The sequence below is a fragment of the Hibiscus syriacus genome, unplaced genomic scaffold (assembly GCF_006381635.1).
Source record: "Hibiscus syriacus cultivar Baekdansim isolate YM2019G1 unplaced genomic scaffold, ASM638163v2 tig00110503_pilon, whole genome shotgun sequence".
In the NCBI taxonomy this organism is placed as follows: Eukaryota; Viridiplantae; Streptophyta; class Magnoliopsida; order Malvales; family Malvaceae; genus Hibiscus; species Hibiscus syriacus.
Genome location: NW_024062764.1, coordinates 5,118,615 through 5,135,944, shown reverse-complemented (window position 1 = coordinate 5,135,944; position 17,330 = coordinate 5,118,615). Strand labels below are relative to the sequence as shown.

The 17,330-nt window shown below is 32.2% G+C and overlaps 3 protein-coding genes across 4 annotated transcripts; 1 reads left to right on the top strand and 2 right to left on the bottom strand.

The window, feature by feature from the left end:
• The first annotated feature begins 4,755 nt into the window (after positions 1 to 4,755).
• On the top strand, positions 4,756 to 6,932 carry LOC120129600 (40S ribosomal protein S13-like). 2 transcript variants are annotated; one of them, XM_039147065.1, is made up of 4 exons: positions 4,756 to 4,872; positions 5,054 to 5,126; positions 6,201 to 6,401; positions 6,690 to 6,932. In XM_039147065.1, the coding sequence occupies exons 1-3, from the start codon at positions 4,850 to 4,852 to the stop codon at positions 6,390 to 6,392; spliced, it is 288 nt and encodes a 95-aa protein (XP_039002996.1). In that variant the 5' UTR covers positions 4,756 to 4,849; the 3' UTR covers positions 6,393 to 6,401; positions 6,690 to 6,932. The 2 variants fall into 2 exon arrangements, with proteins under 2 accessions (XP_039002996.1, XP_039002995.1); XM_039147064.1 differs by having other exon boundaries at positions 6,201 to 6,391; positions 6,690 to 6,921.
• Positions 6,933 to 7,321: 389 nt separating this feature from the next.
• LOC120129633 (UDP-glucuronate 4-epimerase 3-like) lies at positions 7,322 to 9,315 on the bottom strand. Its single transcript, XM_039147096.1, has one exon. It carries the CDS (start codon positions 8,945 to 8,947, stop codon positions 7,640 to 7,642), a length of 1,308 nt encoding a protein of 435 aa, XP_039003027.1. The 5' UTR covers positions 8,948 to 9,315; the 3' UTR covers positions 7,322 to 7,639.
• A 2,318-nt stretch (positions 9,316 to 11,633) lies between these two features.
• LOC120129635 (protein GRAVITROPIC IN THE LIGHT 1-like) lies at positions 11,634 to 13,624 on the bottom strand. Its single transcript, XM_039147097.1, has one exon. The coding sequence runs from the start codon at positions 13,487 to 13,489 to the stop codon at positions 12,071 to 12,073; it is 1,419 nt and encodes a 472-aa protein (XP_039003028.1). The 5' UTR covers positions 13,490 to 13,624; the 3' UTR covers positions 11,634 to 12,070.
• Between the last annotated feature and the right edge of the window lie 3,706 nt (positions 13,625 to 17,330).

Sequence of the window (17,330 nt, the reverse complement as noted above, 5' to 3'; positions counted from 1 at the left end):
ATCATCCTCTACAGTTGCTAGTGTTCAAATCCGTGACCTTTAGAAACAACAACGATTCTTTTAATCACTGAGGTAAGTTAAGTCGTGCTCATACAAACCTATTTTAAATAATCATTTATCTCGTCAAAATATATATTTAATAATAATATAGAACACTCAAATTTAGAAGGAAAAAATAAAAATAAATTCTTACAATATTTATTCATCGTATTTTTAGAAAATAATTTAAATTAATCATTAATAATTTAATATTGTAAATCATGGGTGGGCAATCTTTAGTTAACCAGGTACTGATATTGAATCTTGTTCCGGTAAGGTCATTAGCCCGTCTAGCTCAGTTGGTAGAGCGTAAGGCTCTTAATTTTGTGATCGTGGGTTCGAGTTTCACGGTGGGCGTGTTTGTTTTCACTCGTAGTTGTTTTATCATGGTTTTCAGAACCGGACCGGTTAGTGAACCGGTCATGCTACCGGTTCACTGGTTCAACCGGTCGAACCGGTCTAACCGGTCGGAAGAATCGGACGACGTCATAATTATTTAAAAAATTAAATAAAAATACCAAAAATATTTAATAAAAAATAATTTTTTATATCACAAGTCATATTCAAAGCAAGTCATAACATATATAAGTTAAAAACCATAAAATCAAGTGAAACAAAATGATTCAAATTAACTATAACATAATATTTAAGGTAAAACATATTAAATAATAAATATAATTATATAACTATAATTAAAAAATAAATTTGGGGTTAAAAAATCATAACAAAATGATATTGTTTAGTTTAATTTTTTTTTAAAACAATCCCACGTGGCTAAGAAACATAGAAGAACATCCCAAAAGCCTAAAGAGTAAAAATATGAGAACAAAACAATCTCACATTGCTAAGAAACATAGAAGCGCATCACAACTAACTTCTATAAATAATAGAGGTAATTTGACATTCAAAATCATGGAGCCTTTTGGTGAGCATTGAGTGAATTATTCTTTCACTTCAATCAAGCTCGAATTTTAGGCTTCAATCGAGCTTCTAATTTTTTTTTAGTTCAAGCCTTTTTAAGTTCAAGTTTCAATATTATATTTCGAGTTTGAGTTGAACTTGATAATTTTTAGCTTGTGAGTTTGAGTTGAGTTGAGCTTACTTTTAAAGTTTTCAAGTTCGAGTCGAGCTCAACAATACTAGAGTTCGACTTGGCTCGTTTAACAAACGACGTTGTTTGGTTTAATTTTTTTTAAAACAAAAATCCCGGTTTTTTTCCGTTTTTTCCAATTTTCAGCCGGTCCGGTTCGAACGGTTCAACGGTTCTGACCGGTTCACTAATAGCGGTTCAATCGGTTTAGATTAAATCAGACTAAGCAACGGTTCCCGATTGAACCGGTTGAACCGGCCGATCCGGTCCGATTTTTAAAACAGAGTGTTTTACCAAACTTGCCGGTCCACTCTTTATTTTACCTTTAAGGCTAAACTGGAAATTTACACCTTAATACATTATACATTGGGTCGATACCTTATTTTAATATTTATAAAATATACTTCAAATCATGTCAGGATGATAATTTAATTCGAAACCAACGAATTCTGAGCTAGTTTGATACGGTCAATTTTTTTTAAAAAAATATTTGGGTCGTATCAGATTTTATAATATAGTGAGGTCTAGTCGAGTCAGGTGAAGGGTGAAAAAGTTCCTCCGACTCAAAATGACTGATCCGAGTGAATAGTGTAGTTTCTTTGAATAAATTTATGAATAATTGTTATAATACTACTCTATTAATTTTTAAATTAAATCCTTATTTTATATTGGGTCGGATTAATTTTATACTCTAAAAACTTGAGTTGGGACAGATCGAGTGGAAGATATATATTTTTAGATCAGATCGAGTTCAAGTAGAGAATATATATTTTTCGCATTAGGTCGAGTTGGGATGACAAAAAACCCAACCAAACCTTACATGTTGTCATCCCTAAAATCAAAGTAATCTCAATGATTAAGGAGCTCGTTGTTATCTCTTAACGTCTCGAGTTCAAACATTGCGCATATAAAGATATAAACGTTCACATTATCAAATAATTGAATCTTTAAATAAATACTACACTATATTCACCATTTATGAAAATATGTTTATTAAATATTAAAATGTTGCATAAACCTTCCTCTAATGTATGATATAGTACATGATTGTTCATCAAATGTGTAATATCATATAGTATAATTTTCATCAAACATTCAAACGTATAATACAACAATTAAAATTTCTATATATAGCATGGACTTTTATTTTGTAGAAAGGTCAAAACTATTCTCAATTTTTAATTTTTTTTTATCAATCTCAATGTTTAATTAAATAGTTTTTTACTCTCTTTCTTTTAAGTATTTTGGTTCATTATCAATTTATTTTAGAATAAAAAATCTACGATATTTAACTAAATATTCATTTTAGCCTTTGTTATTTTTTAGAATATTCTAACTACCGTATTTTATTTTAGGGCAACAAATATTTATTTTAGAGCGTTGATTATTTATTGATTAATGATTTTCAGTTACAAAGGGGATTTTTTAAACAAAAATAAAATATTGGAGTCCAAAATATTCTAAAATGTATATATCAAAATGATTATTTAATCAAATGTCATGGGTATTTTTTGTCATTATGTATTTTTAAAATTATAAACATAAAATTTTCATTTTGATTCATTTGAAAAAAAAATACAACTATATATTTTTATATTAAATAAATATAATTATTCTGTGAGTACAATATATAAACACAAAATTATACTAACTCGATAACAATTTAAGTAAATTGTAAAAATTGAATTAAAACAAAAAAAATCATATATATATATATAATTATAGAAATAAAAATTTATATATTAAATAAAATTCATATTCTTGTATACGTGATGTTAAAATCGTAGACTTTAAGAAATAATAATAATAATCTATTAATCAATAAAGTCATTTGATTCATATTAACAATTAGTTTTTTAAATATATATTTCATTAAATTTTCGTTTTCAATATTAATTTTTCAAGTAAGTCATTATATATTCATGGGATAAAAAATAATAAATCTTATAAATTTTAAAAATTAAAGGGTAAAGTACACTAATGGTCCATCGATTATAGGACGTTATTTTGTTAAGTCCTCCAATTATTAAAAGTTACAAAATTGAACTTTGACTATAGGGTGTTACTTTGTTGAGTCCCTCTACTATTAAAGTTACAAAATGATCACCTCATTATTCATATGTTTCAAACTCGTCATTTTCCCTTAGAAACTTGATGGTCATTTGAGTTGTATGTTAACATACTGACTGAGATATGATAGTCGTTTGAGATTTTATGATCACATTTTATCATATCTAGGATGGGCACGAGACTCGAATCCGATGAGTTTCAACCAAACCCGATCCTATTGGGTCATATTTAAAAAAAAACGGGTTTGTTTCGAGTCATATCGGGTTTTTTAGAGAATAGATTCAGGTCGGGTCGGGTTCGAGTTTAGGGTAAAAAAATCCAACCCGACTTAAAAAATAATATAAAATACTTTATATATTTATGCATAATTGCAAGAATACCCCTCTTTATATTATGTTTTTCAATTAAGTCCCTATTTAATAAATAAAATTAATAATTTTATACTATTTCGGGATGGGTCAAGTCGAGTTAGAGTAAGGTTTTATCTCAAAAGTCTGATCGAATTTCGAGTTGAGTGGAATTACTCTAAACTCGTGTCGGTCAGGTTTCGGGTGGAGGTATAAAATTTTTTAGTCGGGTCGGGTTGGCCTGAAACCCAACCCATGTCCATCCCTAATCATATCTTAGTCAACAGGTCAACGTCCAACTTAGACTATTATCTGTTTTTCAACAAAAAAGACGATTTTAGAACATATGAAAAGTTGGGCAATCATTTTATAACTTTAATAGTCAATATACTCAACAAATAACACCCTATAGTCGAGGACCACTTTATAACTTTTTATAGTCAGGAAACTTAACAAAACAATACCTTCTAGTAGAGGAATCATTTGTGTACTTTACCCAAAAAAATCTAAAAAATAAATTTTAGGATAAATTATGTGTTTAGTACCTAAACTACTAGTTTTAGTACCTATACCTAAATTATGGGTAAATTACGTCATTCATCTCTCAACTATATTCCCACTCCTAATTTGATACTAAAGTTTAAAAATTTTCAATTTAACAACTCAACTTTCAAATTAATTCTATTTTAATCACTCTAATTTATTTTTATTAATAATTTTTGTGAGATGACATTTATTATTATTATTATTTTATTAATATAATTAAAAATAAATTTGAAATTTGAAGTGATTAAATTAGGATTAATTTGAAAGTTAAGTAATTAAATTAAAAAAATTAAACTTTAGTAACCAAAATAGGAGTGAGAAGATAGTTGAGTGATGAATAATGTAATTTACCCATAAAAGTTACAACGTTTAAATCACCCGTTAAGTTTTAACGATGAAATATTAAAACGAAACAAAAACTAAACGTTAAGTATGGTTTTAAAAAATTTAAAAGTTTAAATAATAAAAGATTAAAATTGATAGTTTAGATACTAAACTCATAATTTACCCTAAAGTTTAAATGGCTTTATCAAAATTCACTAGCAAGCTCTGGCCCAATGTGTACGGAAAACAATACTTTAAAACCAGACCACCAATGGTCTAAAAAAGAAGGCCCAAATAAGTTACTAGCAAAGAACAAGAGGGATAATAAGAACCCTAATCCCCATCCTCCATTGTGTTATAGGGTTTATCTGCTCATTTCAACAGCAGAAGACAGGTGACCAAAGGAAGCAGCCGAGCTCCAAACACTGTTACAATGGGTCGTATGCACAGCCGAGGGTTCGTATTTACTCCAAAAAGTTGTTTCATTTTCACCTGAAAACAACCCCATGATTTCATCGATCGAATCTCTTCTACTCCAAAAAGTTGTTTCATTTTCACCTGAAAACAACCCCATGATTTCATCGATCGAATCTCTTCTATATGCGTTCGTCACTGATTTGAAATTTTTCTCTTGCAGGAAAGGTATTTCAGCATCCGCTTTGCCTTACAAGAGAACCCCGCCTAGTTGGTTGAAGATCTCTTCTCAAGATGTGAGCCACTACTTGTTTTAACGCTGTGATTTTGATTAGTGGCTGAAACGAGCTTGATATTTTCTTTAATTATTCGGAGCTCCATTGATTGAATAATGAAATGTTTGGGAAAATCGAAAGCTGTGCGGGAAATCCCTCGATGATGATTACTGTTTGAGTTGATGTGTTCAAATTAAAAAAAAAACATTTTTAAATAATATTTTATTTTAAAAAATTAAAAAACATATAAATGTGACGTGTTTTTTTAAGGCACTTAAAAGTGTAACCTAATAAAATATTAGGTACAATTTTTAACAAAAAATTCTTTAATCACCGAAAGGTAATTTTGATTATAGTTTAGTCATTTATTTTTGTATTAAGTCTAAATTTATCGTAAAAATCTATAATTTATGATTTTAATTGATTTTAATTTAAACAATTATATATATATATATATATATTCATATATATACATATTCATGTTTATTCATATGGAATATAAAAGTTGAGTAACTCGAATTTGAAAATTAATCTATCAATTACTAAAAAATTGATTCATTTGAGTCTTATTTTATAACTCAAAATTTATTTGAAAATTTTTTCGAGTGAATTTTTTTTTCCGAGTGTGTTTAACATGGTTATATGGTTTGATTATGTTTTGATGTTTTTTTTTTGCATTTTCAAATGTGTATCAAAATATTCTCTGGTTCTTGTTTGTTGTACGTTTTGCTCATTAAAACTATTTCATTTTGAGTAAGCATCAAGTCGTTTTGATCTTCGGGTTATTTACTAGCAGATTTAACCTTACTTTTACTAATGATGTGTTGTGAGATTGTTGTTGTAGTTCATTAATCTTCCTCAAAGGCTTGGACTATTTCATATAATTTGCCATTTGTGGATACTCTAATGGATTTATTTTTTGCATTTACATTATATTCATCTGAACCTTCATTTTCCTTGAAATATTCATATGTTCGACACATATTTGGCTGTGTGTGCGAGGGTATGGTATACTTAAGATACATTGAAAAATCTAGAACAAATGATGCATGCAACATACCCCACAAAAATACTCACCCGAATTTTGAGTAACAGGTTGAGGAGAACATTTGCAAGTTTGCAAAGAAGGGTTTGACCCCATCTCAAATTGGTGTCATACTCCGAGATTTCGAGCGGAACAGGAAGGACAAGGATTCCAAGTTTAGGTTAATCTTGGTCGAGAGCAGAATTCACCGTCTCGCCCGCTATTACAAGAAGACAAAGAAGCTTCCACCAGTGTGGAAATAGTAAATTTTTGTATACTGCTTCCCGTTGATGTTCTTAACATGTTTAACTTATAGTTTAGTTAGTTGGACCCCGAGCAAGTGTTCGATGCATGTATCATTGACAAATCTTTATTTTATACCCATATCCGGTTATGTGCCGGACTGAAGTGTCTGTCATTGAAACTTGGTGTTTAAGTAATGGTTAGGAGTAATGCTCTTTCGGAGAATGTTGTGGCCCCAACAGTTGTTATTCTAGCATTCTCCAGTCTGAAGATTTGGGTTTTTTACTTGCAATCTTGACATATTTTTCTTCGCGCAGTGAATCGACCACCGCCAGCACTCTTGTGGCCTAGAGCTCAGAGTTTGAACCGTCTTCCAGGTGCTTTGGATATGCAGGGCTAAACTTTTGGTATCAATGTGTTAAAAGAACTTGTTCATTTATGTCTGAAATTGAGATACTTGGGAGGGAAAATATTATGTTTAGTGTGTCAGAATTATCTATCTTTACATTTTTGGTTCAATTTGAAATGCTTTTGGTGTTTTCCATCTTACATTGAATTGGCTCTTCTTGGAACTAAGGTTGTAGAGCATCGAATTGAATGCTTAAAAAAGTTCGAGCTTAAATTTGAACATGCCTCGAACTATAGTAAAACACAAACAGTCGAAGTGAATGCTTAAGAAAGCTAGAGCTTGAGCTTGAACTTGACTTGAACAAACATAATATATGAACCGTTGAACTGAATGCTTAAGAAAGCTCGAGCTTGAACTTGCCTTGAACAAACATAACACACAAACCGTCTCTACCGAATGCTTAAAAAAGTTAAAGCTTGAATTTGAACTTGCGAACAAGCGTAACACACAAACAATCGAACTGAATGCTTAAGAGAGCTCAACATATTTCATATCAGGTTCAACAAAGTGAAAGTTACTAATCTACTAGCAAAAGAAAGAAGATAAAGTTTATGTGCTATTTTTATTGAAATTGCATAACAATGATACAGGTCCATCAATCAGCATATGGTCTTGTCCAAGGCCAAAAACTGCAAAAATTACATTCCAAGGGGAAAGGCAAAAGATTGTTCAATTATTCTTTTGATACAGTGTTTGCCCACTGATTAAAAAACTTCTTCAAAGCAGGACAATAATGTACCTCCTTATACAACAATCATTATAGATAATGTCGAATATCGATACTTAAGCAAGTTAATACGAATAATAATGAACAATAATTCAGAGGATTCGATCCTACCGCGATACAGAGAACGATAGTTATTCGGCAGCTTTCTTCCCGTTGGAATAGAAACCGAGATACCACCTCACAAACTTCTTCAACCCGGCATGCAAATCGGTCGTGGGCTTATATCCAAGCTCCCTTTGAGCCAAGCTAATATTGGCGTGCGTAAACTGAACATCCCCGTTCCGTGGCAACTTCATGAAGTTCCTCTTTACCTCAACCTTCAAAAGCCTCTCGAGAATACTCACGAGCTCCGAAACAGGCACCGGCGAAGTATTCCCCAAATTGTATATTCTGAATTGAGCCGGACCCTTCTTCTTCCCTCCGCTACCGGTACACTTCTTGGCAGTATCCAATGCAGCTAGACACCCTTTTACGATGTCATCAATGTAGGTGAAATCCCGAGCCACCGTGCCGTGATTAGCCGCCTCGAATATCGGTATCGACTTCCCTTTAAAAATGTCCCTAGTGAAGAAGAAATACGCCATATCCGGCCTTCCCCAAGGACCATAAACAGTGAAGAACCTCAAACCAGTTAAAGAGAGTCCATATATATGATTATATGTGTGAGCAATCTCTTCACCGGCTTTCTTAGTAGCAGCATACAAACTAGCAGGGTGATCAGTCTGATCTCGTTCTGAGAATGGAACTTTGCTATTAAGCCCGTAAACCGAACTCGAAGACGCCCACACGATCGCTGGCTGCGGATTTGCCGACTTGCAAACTTCGAGCAAATTAACGAAACCAGCAATATTGCTATGCACATAAGAGCCAGGGTTTTCCATGGCGTACCTGACGCCGGCTTGAGCAGCCAAATGCATAACGTGGGTGAAGGCGACGACCTCGAAAAGTTTCCTTAAAAGAGCGGAATCATTGATATCTCCTTCAACGATGAAAACCCCACTGCGCTCCAAAAGCGCTTGCCGAGCTCGTTTCAACGAAGGATCGTAATAGTCGTTGAAATTATCGAGTCCCAGGACGCCGTCGCCGCGCTTTTTCAAGGCGGCTGAGACGTGGGTACCGACGAAACCGGCGGCTCCGGTGACCAAAACGGAGAACCCGTTATGAGAACGGACTCGGGCGGAAGAACGGACCCGTTTTTCCCAAACGGGTCCTCCCCAATTGTAAGTACGGAGAGAGCGGCGAGAAGGGTCTTGAGCGATCGAATTCGACGACGGAGATCGGAAGAAGAATATGAAAATCACGCCGGTGAAGATTAATGACCAGAAACTGAGCTTCGCTAGTGAAGATTGCCAATGCCACCTCATTCGACCGTGGATGAACGGCGATTTCTCCATCTTGAATTTCCCCGGCGTTGACGGAATATCATCAAGATGAGACATTGTACAAAGCTTTCAAGAAATGGGTATTAAAATTTTGGGGTATTGAAGAAATGGGTGTTCAAGATTTGGGGAATACTCCGCTTTAAACGGCGGCGCTGACGGTGGTTGACACGGTGGAAGAAAGGGAAAAGCAAGTTCTTTAAATGCTACTACTTCTTCTCCATATTCTGATGAAAAAAATGGGGAAAAGTCTTGGTTTTTCCAATAGATGAAAAGGGTTCGATATTGCTGCTAGAATTGATTCATGGGTTTCAATCAAGAATCAAGCAACTGGAATTTAAATAAGCTGGGTACTTTGATTTGGTAAAAACCTAGGAATTTACAGTTTTTTTCCCTTTTTTTAAAAAATTTTTTGTTCTTCGTTTTCTCGCAGCGAGAAAACGAACGAAAGAAACAAAGAAACCGAGAGAAATAGTGAAAATCAATGAGCTTTTTTTTTTCTATAATTTGATCGATTGTTTTGTTATTTAAATTTTGGGCCAATGTTTAATTAGGCATTTTTACAAAATTCATATTATAGTGTTTTATTTATAGATAATTAATTTTGAATGGTAAACCCTTAAATTTGGGCTGTTATTTGGTTTTGGATTTGTTGCCGATGCTCTATGATACAGTTGTATAAAAACAACTTTATATTAGTTTTGGGTAAAACTCACCCATTTATCACTTATTTACGAGGAAATTTTAATCTTAATCATCTTTTAATTTTTTAATTAAAATTAATTAAATTATATATATTTAATATTTGATAGAAGAACTGACGTGATAGATAATAAAATCGGTATAATTGTAGCAATAATATCAAATTTTATCATTTTTCTTAATTTAATCTATTTAATTTAATAAATTCTAGCAATAATATCAATTTTGATTAGAGAATTATATTTATTGAATTAAATTAAAATTAAAATCAAACTGATATAATACATAAGTAATTAGAACTAAATGTATAATTGTATTAATTATATTAACATTGTCAACTATAGAATATCATTAAAAGGTAAGTGACTTGATTGATATCATATAAATATGGTTAAGTGATATGATTAACAAAATTAAAATGTCGATTATTAGATTAGAATCCCCTATAATAATTCATCAAATTATTATAGAATATCATTAAAAATGATCGAATTATTATAAAATAATCATTAGAATCATAAAATTTGTATAATTATTATGATTGTTACGATGATATTTTATAATAATTTAATAATTATTAAAAACTAAATGGTTAAAATAATTAATCTTCTAATCGAATTTGATGATGCTTGATTCAAAGATATCAACTCAATTAAGAATGTAAATGGCAATTTAAAATATAGATAAATCATTTGTATTTATATGATTATATTAGTAAATGAAATTATTAATTAAGGGTAAAATAATATCTATTTAAAAACTTTCGATTCATTTGTTAATAAACTCTTAGACACTCCAAACATGCTACTGTACTTAAACTCGAAACCTTATTATTTTTCTATTTTTATTTTTTATCTAAACACCTCATTTACGGTAAAAAAGTTACAACCGACTTATTTTTATTAATAAATAACATTTAATAATTCATAGCAGGTATGAAAAATCTTTGTACTTTAAAAAAAATCAATATATCCCGTATTATTTTCTCTGTGACTCTTCAATTCATCAAAAAGAGTTTAATATAGCCTCTTTTTACCAAAGTCTTCCATCATTAGTTTAATATAGCCTCTTTTTACCAAAGTCTTTCATCATTGATCAATAATTCATGTTGACGTGACACATCAAACGAACCAGTACCTTTTGTTTAATATTGATACAACCCTATGTTTAATGATGATTGGACACCTTTTAGGTTTATACAACGATTAAACGAAATAATCTAGCCTGGTTGACGTGCCACTTTAGCAAGAATTAACATAGGACATTGTTGGTCAATGACAAAAAACGTTAGTCAAAAAATCACATTGAGTTCTTTTTTTTTGTTTTAGTTAGAACACATTGAAAGAAAAAATAATAGGAGAATCACATTAATTTGTTTTCGTGTACCCTTTTGCCATAATTATATATATATATATATACACATACATTCGTGTTCGAATATATTTAATACATGTCGAAAATTGATACTTCAAACAGAAAAGTCAGAGCACCATGGATCATGGATCTGGAGGCCCAAGTAATCTAAAAAAACAGGATTGTTTTTCAACACTTGTACATAGTTCATTGCTTTAGATAAATGGTCCTAGATGTTGCATAAAACGACCCTAAATTCGAATCGAAACGCGGGTGAGAATGAAGAACTCACTCGTATAATAGCAAAATCCTGCTAAATCAAGAACACAAACTTACGAGCACAAAGTCGACGGGAGATCGGAAAATGTAGAGTCAGATGTACCTATTGGGGAAAAGTAGAAGAATACCATGCTTGTATTTTTACTACTGCAAATCGAAAAATCTCAGCAACACAGATAGAGTTGAGATACAAAAACAACAATTATCATGGAATTGAAGTTCAAGCACATTTATTTCACATGATTCGCGATTCGAGTACAAAAAAGATGGATTGCATTGTTCACATCCAAGAAAGGTATGACACAATTGCATGGATCAATACACTCCAGATTCGAATTGATTCAACAAAATCACAGAACTCGACCGCATTAAAATAGCAATGCAAGTATGCTTTAATATGTTTGCTATAGTCTAATCAAAGACGCGACTTGTAAAGGAAAAAAATACAAAGTCCAGTTGTATAAGAAACAATTATGCAGATACACATTTGGTGTAGTATTTATCTCATATCAAAATCAAGTCATTTCTACATGGACTCAAATGCAAATCGTAAGAAGAGAAATTCACAACCTTAAAATTTTGTTTAGTATAAGAAAATAGTCAAGAAGCAGCCTTACCGCAGTCACTCCCTCGAGCTCGGTGTAAACTTCAGCAGCAGGGTTAGTATAAGTGTTTACTCAGTCTTTAGGTACTGGGGTCATAATGTCAATACAGTTTATCTACAATCCTGGAGGACCTTCAAGGTTTGCACCCGAAGATTCAAACCAAAATAACCTTTCTCCGAAACCCTTTCTATAAAAGAGAAGATTCAGTATAACTTGGTTCTCTCATGGTGCGATATTTGAGCAACTACCCTTTACATTGTGACCCACCTAAATAAACCTGACACTGAATCATGGTACTTCTGATTTTGAAGCCCGGAACCACCGTGAACCCTACTTTCACCTTAGTTTGTCCGGGCAAGTTACATCTCTTGGTGACATCTTCCATAAATACGATCGAGAAATCGACTCCTCTTTCGACTTGAAATATCTCAACCATAGGATCAAATGACAAGGCCAGCTTGTGAAGTGTCCATACGGAGCTAGCCATGCCAACAAACGACTCATAGAATATGTTCAACGATCGCCACGAATTCAGCATGACCTCATTTCGATCCAAATTGCTAAAAATCGACGACTCCATAGTGGGATGAATAAGCTCTTGATACTTCTTCTCACAAAATCTCGAAAAGTCAGAGTCTTGGTCCCTAAGTAACTCCACGGGGTTGCTCGATACGTGTTCGAGCAATTGCTTCAATGAACAAGTACCCTTATTCCCTTCGTTATCGTGCAAACATAAACCTTCTAAATCGAAACCTCGAAACATCCCCAAACAAACATATGATAGAAAAGCAAATCTAGTGTGTCCTTCCTTAGCATAATCGATATCGGGATAAATTGAATTGGCAACCAATCCAAGATCCCAGCCAGCTTTTCTCATCAAACCAATCAAAATCTTACTGAACTTATGAGTTGCTCTACAAGCATCATGCAAAACAGAATGAAATACTTTAACCGTCAAAAGAACATCACAAGCTGAATTCAGATTACCGGATAATTTCTTGGATAATTTGGTGTTAGCCCATCGAATTTCAGCTAATTTCTTCCTCAAACTCGAGACTTGATTGTCCTTTTCATCAATCTCTTCCTGCAAACGGTTCGAAACAATCTCCAACGTCCTCAACTTGCTTTGATTCTCCTGCACTTGAGATTCCGAGCAAGACCCGAGACCCGACCCAATTTCGGAATCGGGATTCTTCGAAATCTCCTTGTAGAAACGCTTCAAATCAGACAATCTTTGGAGATGAGAAACCAAAGCTCTATCGGCCGCCTTCACGTTTTCCTCCACGAAGGGCACGTGCGAAGTTTGTAGCTGGAGATACGAAGCTTCGAACGAAGAAACGGTGGCGAAAACGGAAGAAATCAATGAATCGGCGATCTGGGTATCGACGGTCCGAGCCTGCGAAACTCTGTTAAGTGAAGAAATCAATGCATTGGGCGGTGGGTCGGGCTTGATGACGACGACTTTCTGGTTGGTGATGAAGTCTTCGGCGGAGTCGAGGAGGGAGAATCCATCGGCGGCGGCGTTGATGCTGTGACGATCGTCGTTTTCTTCGTCGGCGAAGAATTCGAAGGTCTTGGTCTTGAAAGCCAAGGCGAATTTTTGGAACATTTGGGAGATTTGTGGGGGATTAATAGGTGTTGTTTGAGCTTCATGGCCATTCATTTTTCTTTTTCTCTGTGATGGAAATGGCAAAAGAAAGGAAAGGTTTCCTTTTTAATTCACTGATATTTTTTCTCTGTGCTAAAGAAAAGAATTGTCTTGTTTTTTTTTTAGAGGAAAGAGGAAGAGTGGCTTTTTGCTTTTGGATTTGTGCTTTGGATGCCTTACAAGGCAGGTAGGTATGTATGTATGTGATACATGATAGAAATCATCATTACCATCATACACAAATATATTACAAATAAAAAACATTGGCGTAAATACCCAACTATAGGGTAATACTTTATTAAATCCATTAACTATAAAAAGTTATAAAATGATTCTTTAACTATAGAATGATGTTTTGTTAAGTCATTTGACTATTAGAAATTATAAAATGGTAACTTAACTATTCGTTTTGTTCCATATTCACCATTTTTCGTGAAAATATTGACGATTGTCTAAGTTGGACAATAACATGAAATTTGTTTGAGATTCTGGGGATCATATTTTATACGCCAGTTTTTAACGAAAAATGATGATTTTAAAACATAATGAATAGTCAGTGACCATTTTGTAACTTTTAATAATTAAGGGACTCAACAAAGCAACACTCTATAGTCAGAAGACCATTTTATAACTTTTAATAGTCAATGAACTTAATAAAACAATATCCTATAATTAAGAGACCATTTGTATACTTTATCATACAAATATTAATATCATACAAATATTAATATATGAAAAATGTTTAATATTTCATTTAACTCTCGAGTTATTAAATTAAGCTTTCATTTTTTTGATAAATTTGGGAGAAATATAAAATATTATATGTTCAAAAACTCTTAATCATTTGGCAATGAATGATTATATTTATATAAACGTAATACTTAAATACATGATCTCAAAAAATAACAACAAATCCCTCAGCTACTGAAATCATTTGATTCTTACTTACGCTATCATATTGAAATACGTAATCATATAATAAAAGCCAATTTTATCTTTTAATTTTTTTTAAAAAAATTATAATCATTTAAGATACGACAAAATGACTGAGATATTGTACTGGAAATTTTTAATTCCCAATATAATCAACCCCAGGGATTATTTTCCCATCTAGGGTGAAATCTACAGTACCGACCCAAAGAAGCGTGGAGAACCTGACGTCTTCAACCCAAACATGAAGACTCCATGTGTGCATGGCGTCTTCAGGCGGGGGAGAGACGACTCTTTAGTCCTCGAAGAAGCCTTCGAGAATACGCGACGTCTTCATCCACGCGTCGACTGCAGCACTAACTCTAAAGCAAAGTTGCATGGCGTGGGGAAGTGGGGAACGTTAGTAATAATAATGTCATTATTAGACCAATAATGCAACACCAGTTTGTGTTATAAAATAGGGGAAGTTGGATTTTGGGATGCAAGAAGAGGGGATGAGAGTGGGGCTGAGAGAAAGAGCACATTTGCAAGAGAATAAAAAAATAAAAAAGGGGAGAAAAAACTTTGAACGAAGAAAGAAAGAATTAATATTTAAGTGGTATAGTAAGCGATTTGATAAATTTAGTGTAAATTTTATTGTTTCATTTTTAATTCTTATTTTAAATATAAATTAATTAGATTATTTATTTTGATTTTACAGATTAAACTGTATTCGTGTGGTTTGGTAAGTTTAATTTAAATTTTCTTGTAATTTTTAGTGTAATTTTTTAATTTAAATTATAATTATTAGACTATTTATATTGATTTTACATATTAAGTTGTATTTGAGTAGTTTGGTAAGTTTAGTTTAAATTATATTTTTTTATTTTTTATTGAGTAATATAAATTATTAGAATATTTATTTTTAATTTTACATATTAAATCGTATTTGAGTGGTTTGGTAAGTTTAGTCAAAATTTTATTGTTTTATTTATTGTTTTTATTGTAAATATGATCAATGAATTTAATTTTTCTTCATTAGTATAATTTTACTTTTTTACTTTAGGGATCATTAGTATAATTTTAATAATATTGATTTAGTATTTGTAGTAAAAATGTTAAAAATAATTATTTTTATTTTTTATTTTAATAATAACTTTAATATAATATATATAATATGTCACAAATTGTTTTATTTATGTATTTTATTTTTTATTTATTCTAAATATCTATATTTTTATATGTAGATAAAATGAGCAACAAAATTTTCATGATTGTCCATTACAATGGACATATTATGGAAAATGAGGTTGAAGTTATTTTTCAGTCTGAAGGACCTATAAATATGATGTTTAAAAGGGACATCACATTTGTAGAAATGAAAGAGATGATAGAAAGGAAAATCTTAGCTACAATTGATGGTTTGAGGTACAAGTTTATAGTATGTTCCAATCCAGTAAGGTATGTTGCAATACCACTTGAAGAAGATGATGGCATTACAACTATGATTGAATTACATGACTCAACAAATATTCCAATATTGAGTTATTTGTTGAGGTGTGTAATAGGTATGATGTTCGTGGGTCATCAAGAAATATGGTTGGAATTTCATCTCAAATAGCTTTCGAAAGTCGGATTGAGAAACCCGCCATATAGGTCGATAAACAGTTTCGTGGTGGTGTTGGAAAGTGCAAATGAAGCCGGTAGAATATCTGCAGTCGCTGAGTATGGGGCAAGAAACATACATCATCCACATTCAACTATTGATGCTGACGCTAAAAACTGCTGGGGAGAAATACATGATGATTCCAGTGAAGATGAAGAAACTGAGGAACCAATTTTGGCTGAGGATGACGATATTTTTGATGGTGATGAACCTGATATGACCATTACTGAATATCTGACACCATATCAACCTACCATTCACATGTACGAGATATATTGTGATGCGATAAGGGCACCTGAATACCCAGAGATACCACATTTAACTTCAGGTCACATGACTGAATCATCCGAAAACTCTGGTGAATTATCATTTGGGAAACAATTTAGGGGGAAAAAGAAGTTGCATTGGCCATTAAAGAGTATTGCATAAAAGGCCATGTAGATTGCAAGATTGTAGAGTCCAACCAGAAAACTCTATACGTGAACTGTGTTAAATATGGGCTCGAGTGTAAGTGGCTGATTAAAGTGTCCAAAATGCAGATGCAAGATGCTTGGGTTATCACAAGGTACAATGGTCCACACACATGTTTGCAAAACTCTATCGAACAAGAATATTGTTACTGTTCACGGTACTGTTCATACCGTATAGTACTGTTCATAAATAAGTTTTTGACTTAATTTTTTTTATAATGAAGCATAATTTAATGGTATATTATTGTATTTCCTTAATATGAGTTCAAATGTTTTGATATTTTGTAAGAATATTGTTTTAAAAAGTCAATGTGACATCTCAGACTCGTATCCGGGTCGGGTACGAGTTGGGGTGTTACATGAATGAATGATGAATTTGTTGTTTTTTTAATTATTTTTTACTCTGAAATGGCCAAGAAGATTTTAGTTTTGAGTTTGTGTTAAAAGAAAGAGAGCATATGAGGGGGAGAGCACGACTGAAGAAGAAACATAAATGAGGAAGATGACCACGTATAAATGGGGTTTTTTTATTGCCTTTAGGGAAATTTTGGTATAACTAGGTAATGGGTCGTTAGAAAGTTTTGTATTTTCATATATGAACTTAATTTTTATTTATTTCAATTTAGTCACTGCATGTACATTAAATGTTTCCTTGAATTTTCGATTAATGCAATTTAGTTATGTTTTGAAATCAAAAAGTTAATTCATTTTAATTTGATATTTTTCCTTATTTATATTTTCTTTATAATTTAACCTTTTTATTTTTATTTTCCCACCTTTTTTTTCTCTTTTAACATTTTTATATTTTCCC

Excerpts from the sequence above, each read along its gene's own strand:
- LOC120129600 (XM_039147064.1), top strand. The coding sequence starts at position 4,850 with ATGGGTCGTATGCACAGCCGAGG. Across the intron at positions 4,873-5,053 it reads GGTCGTATGCACAGCCGAGG|GAAAGGTATTTCAGCATCCG; the intron begins GTTCGTATTTAC and ends TTTCTCTTGCAG. Across the intron at positions 5,127-6,200 it reads TGAAGATCTCTTCTCAAGAT|GTTGAGGAGAACATTTGCAA; the intron begins GTGAGCCACTAC and ends TTTGAGTAACAG.
- LOC120129635 (XM_039147097.1), bottom strand. The coding sequence starts at position 13,489 with ATGAATGGCCATGAAGCTCAAACAACACCTATTAATCCCCCACAAATC.
- LOC120129633 (XM_039147096.1), bottom strand. The coding sequence starts at position 8,947 with ATGTCTCATCTTGATGATATTCCGTCAACGCCGGGGAAATTCAAGATG.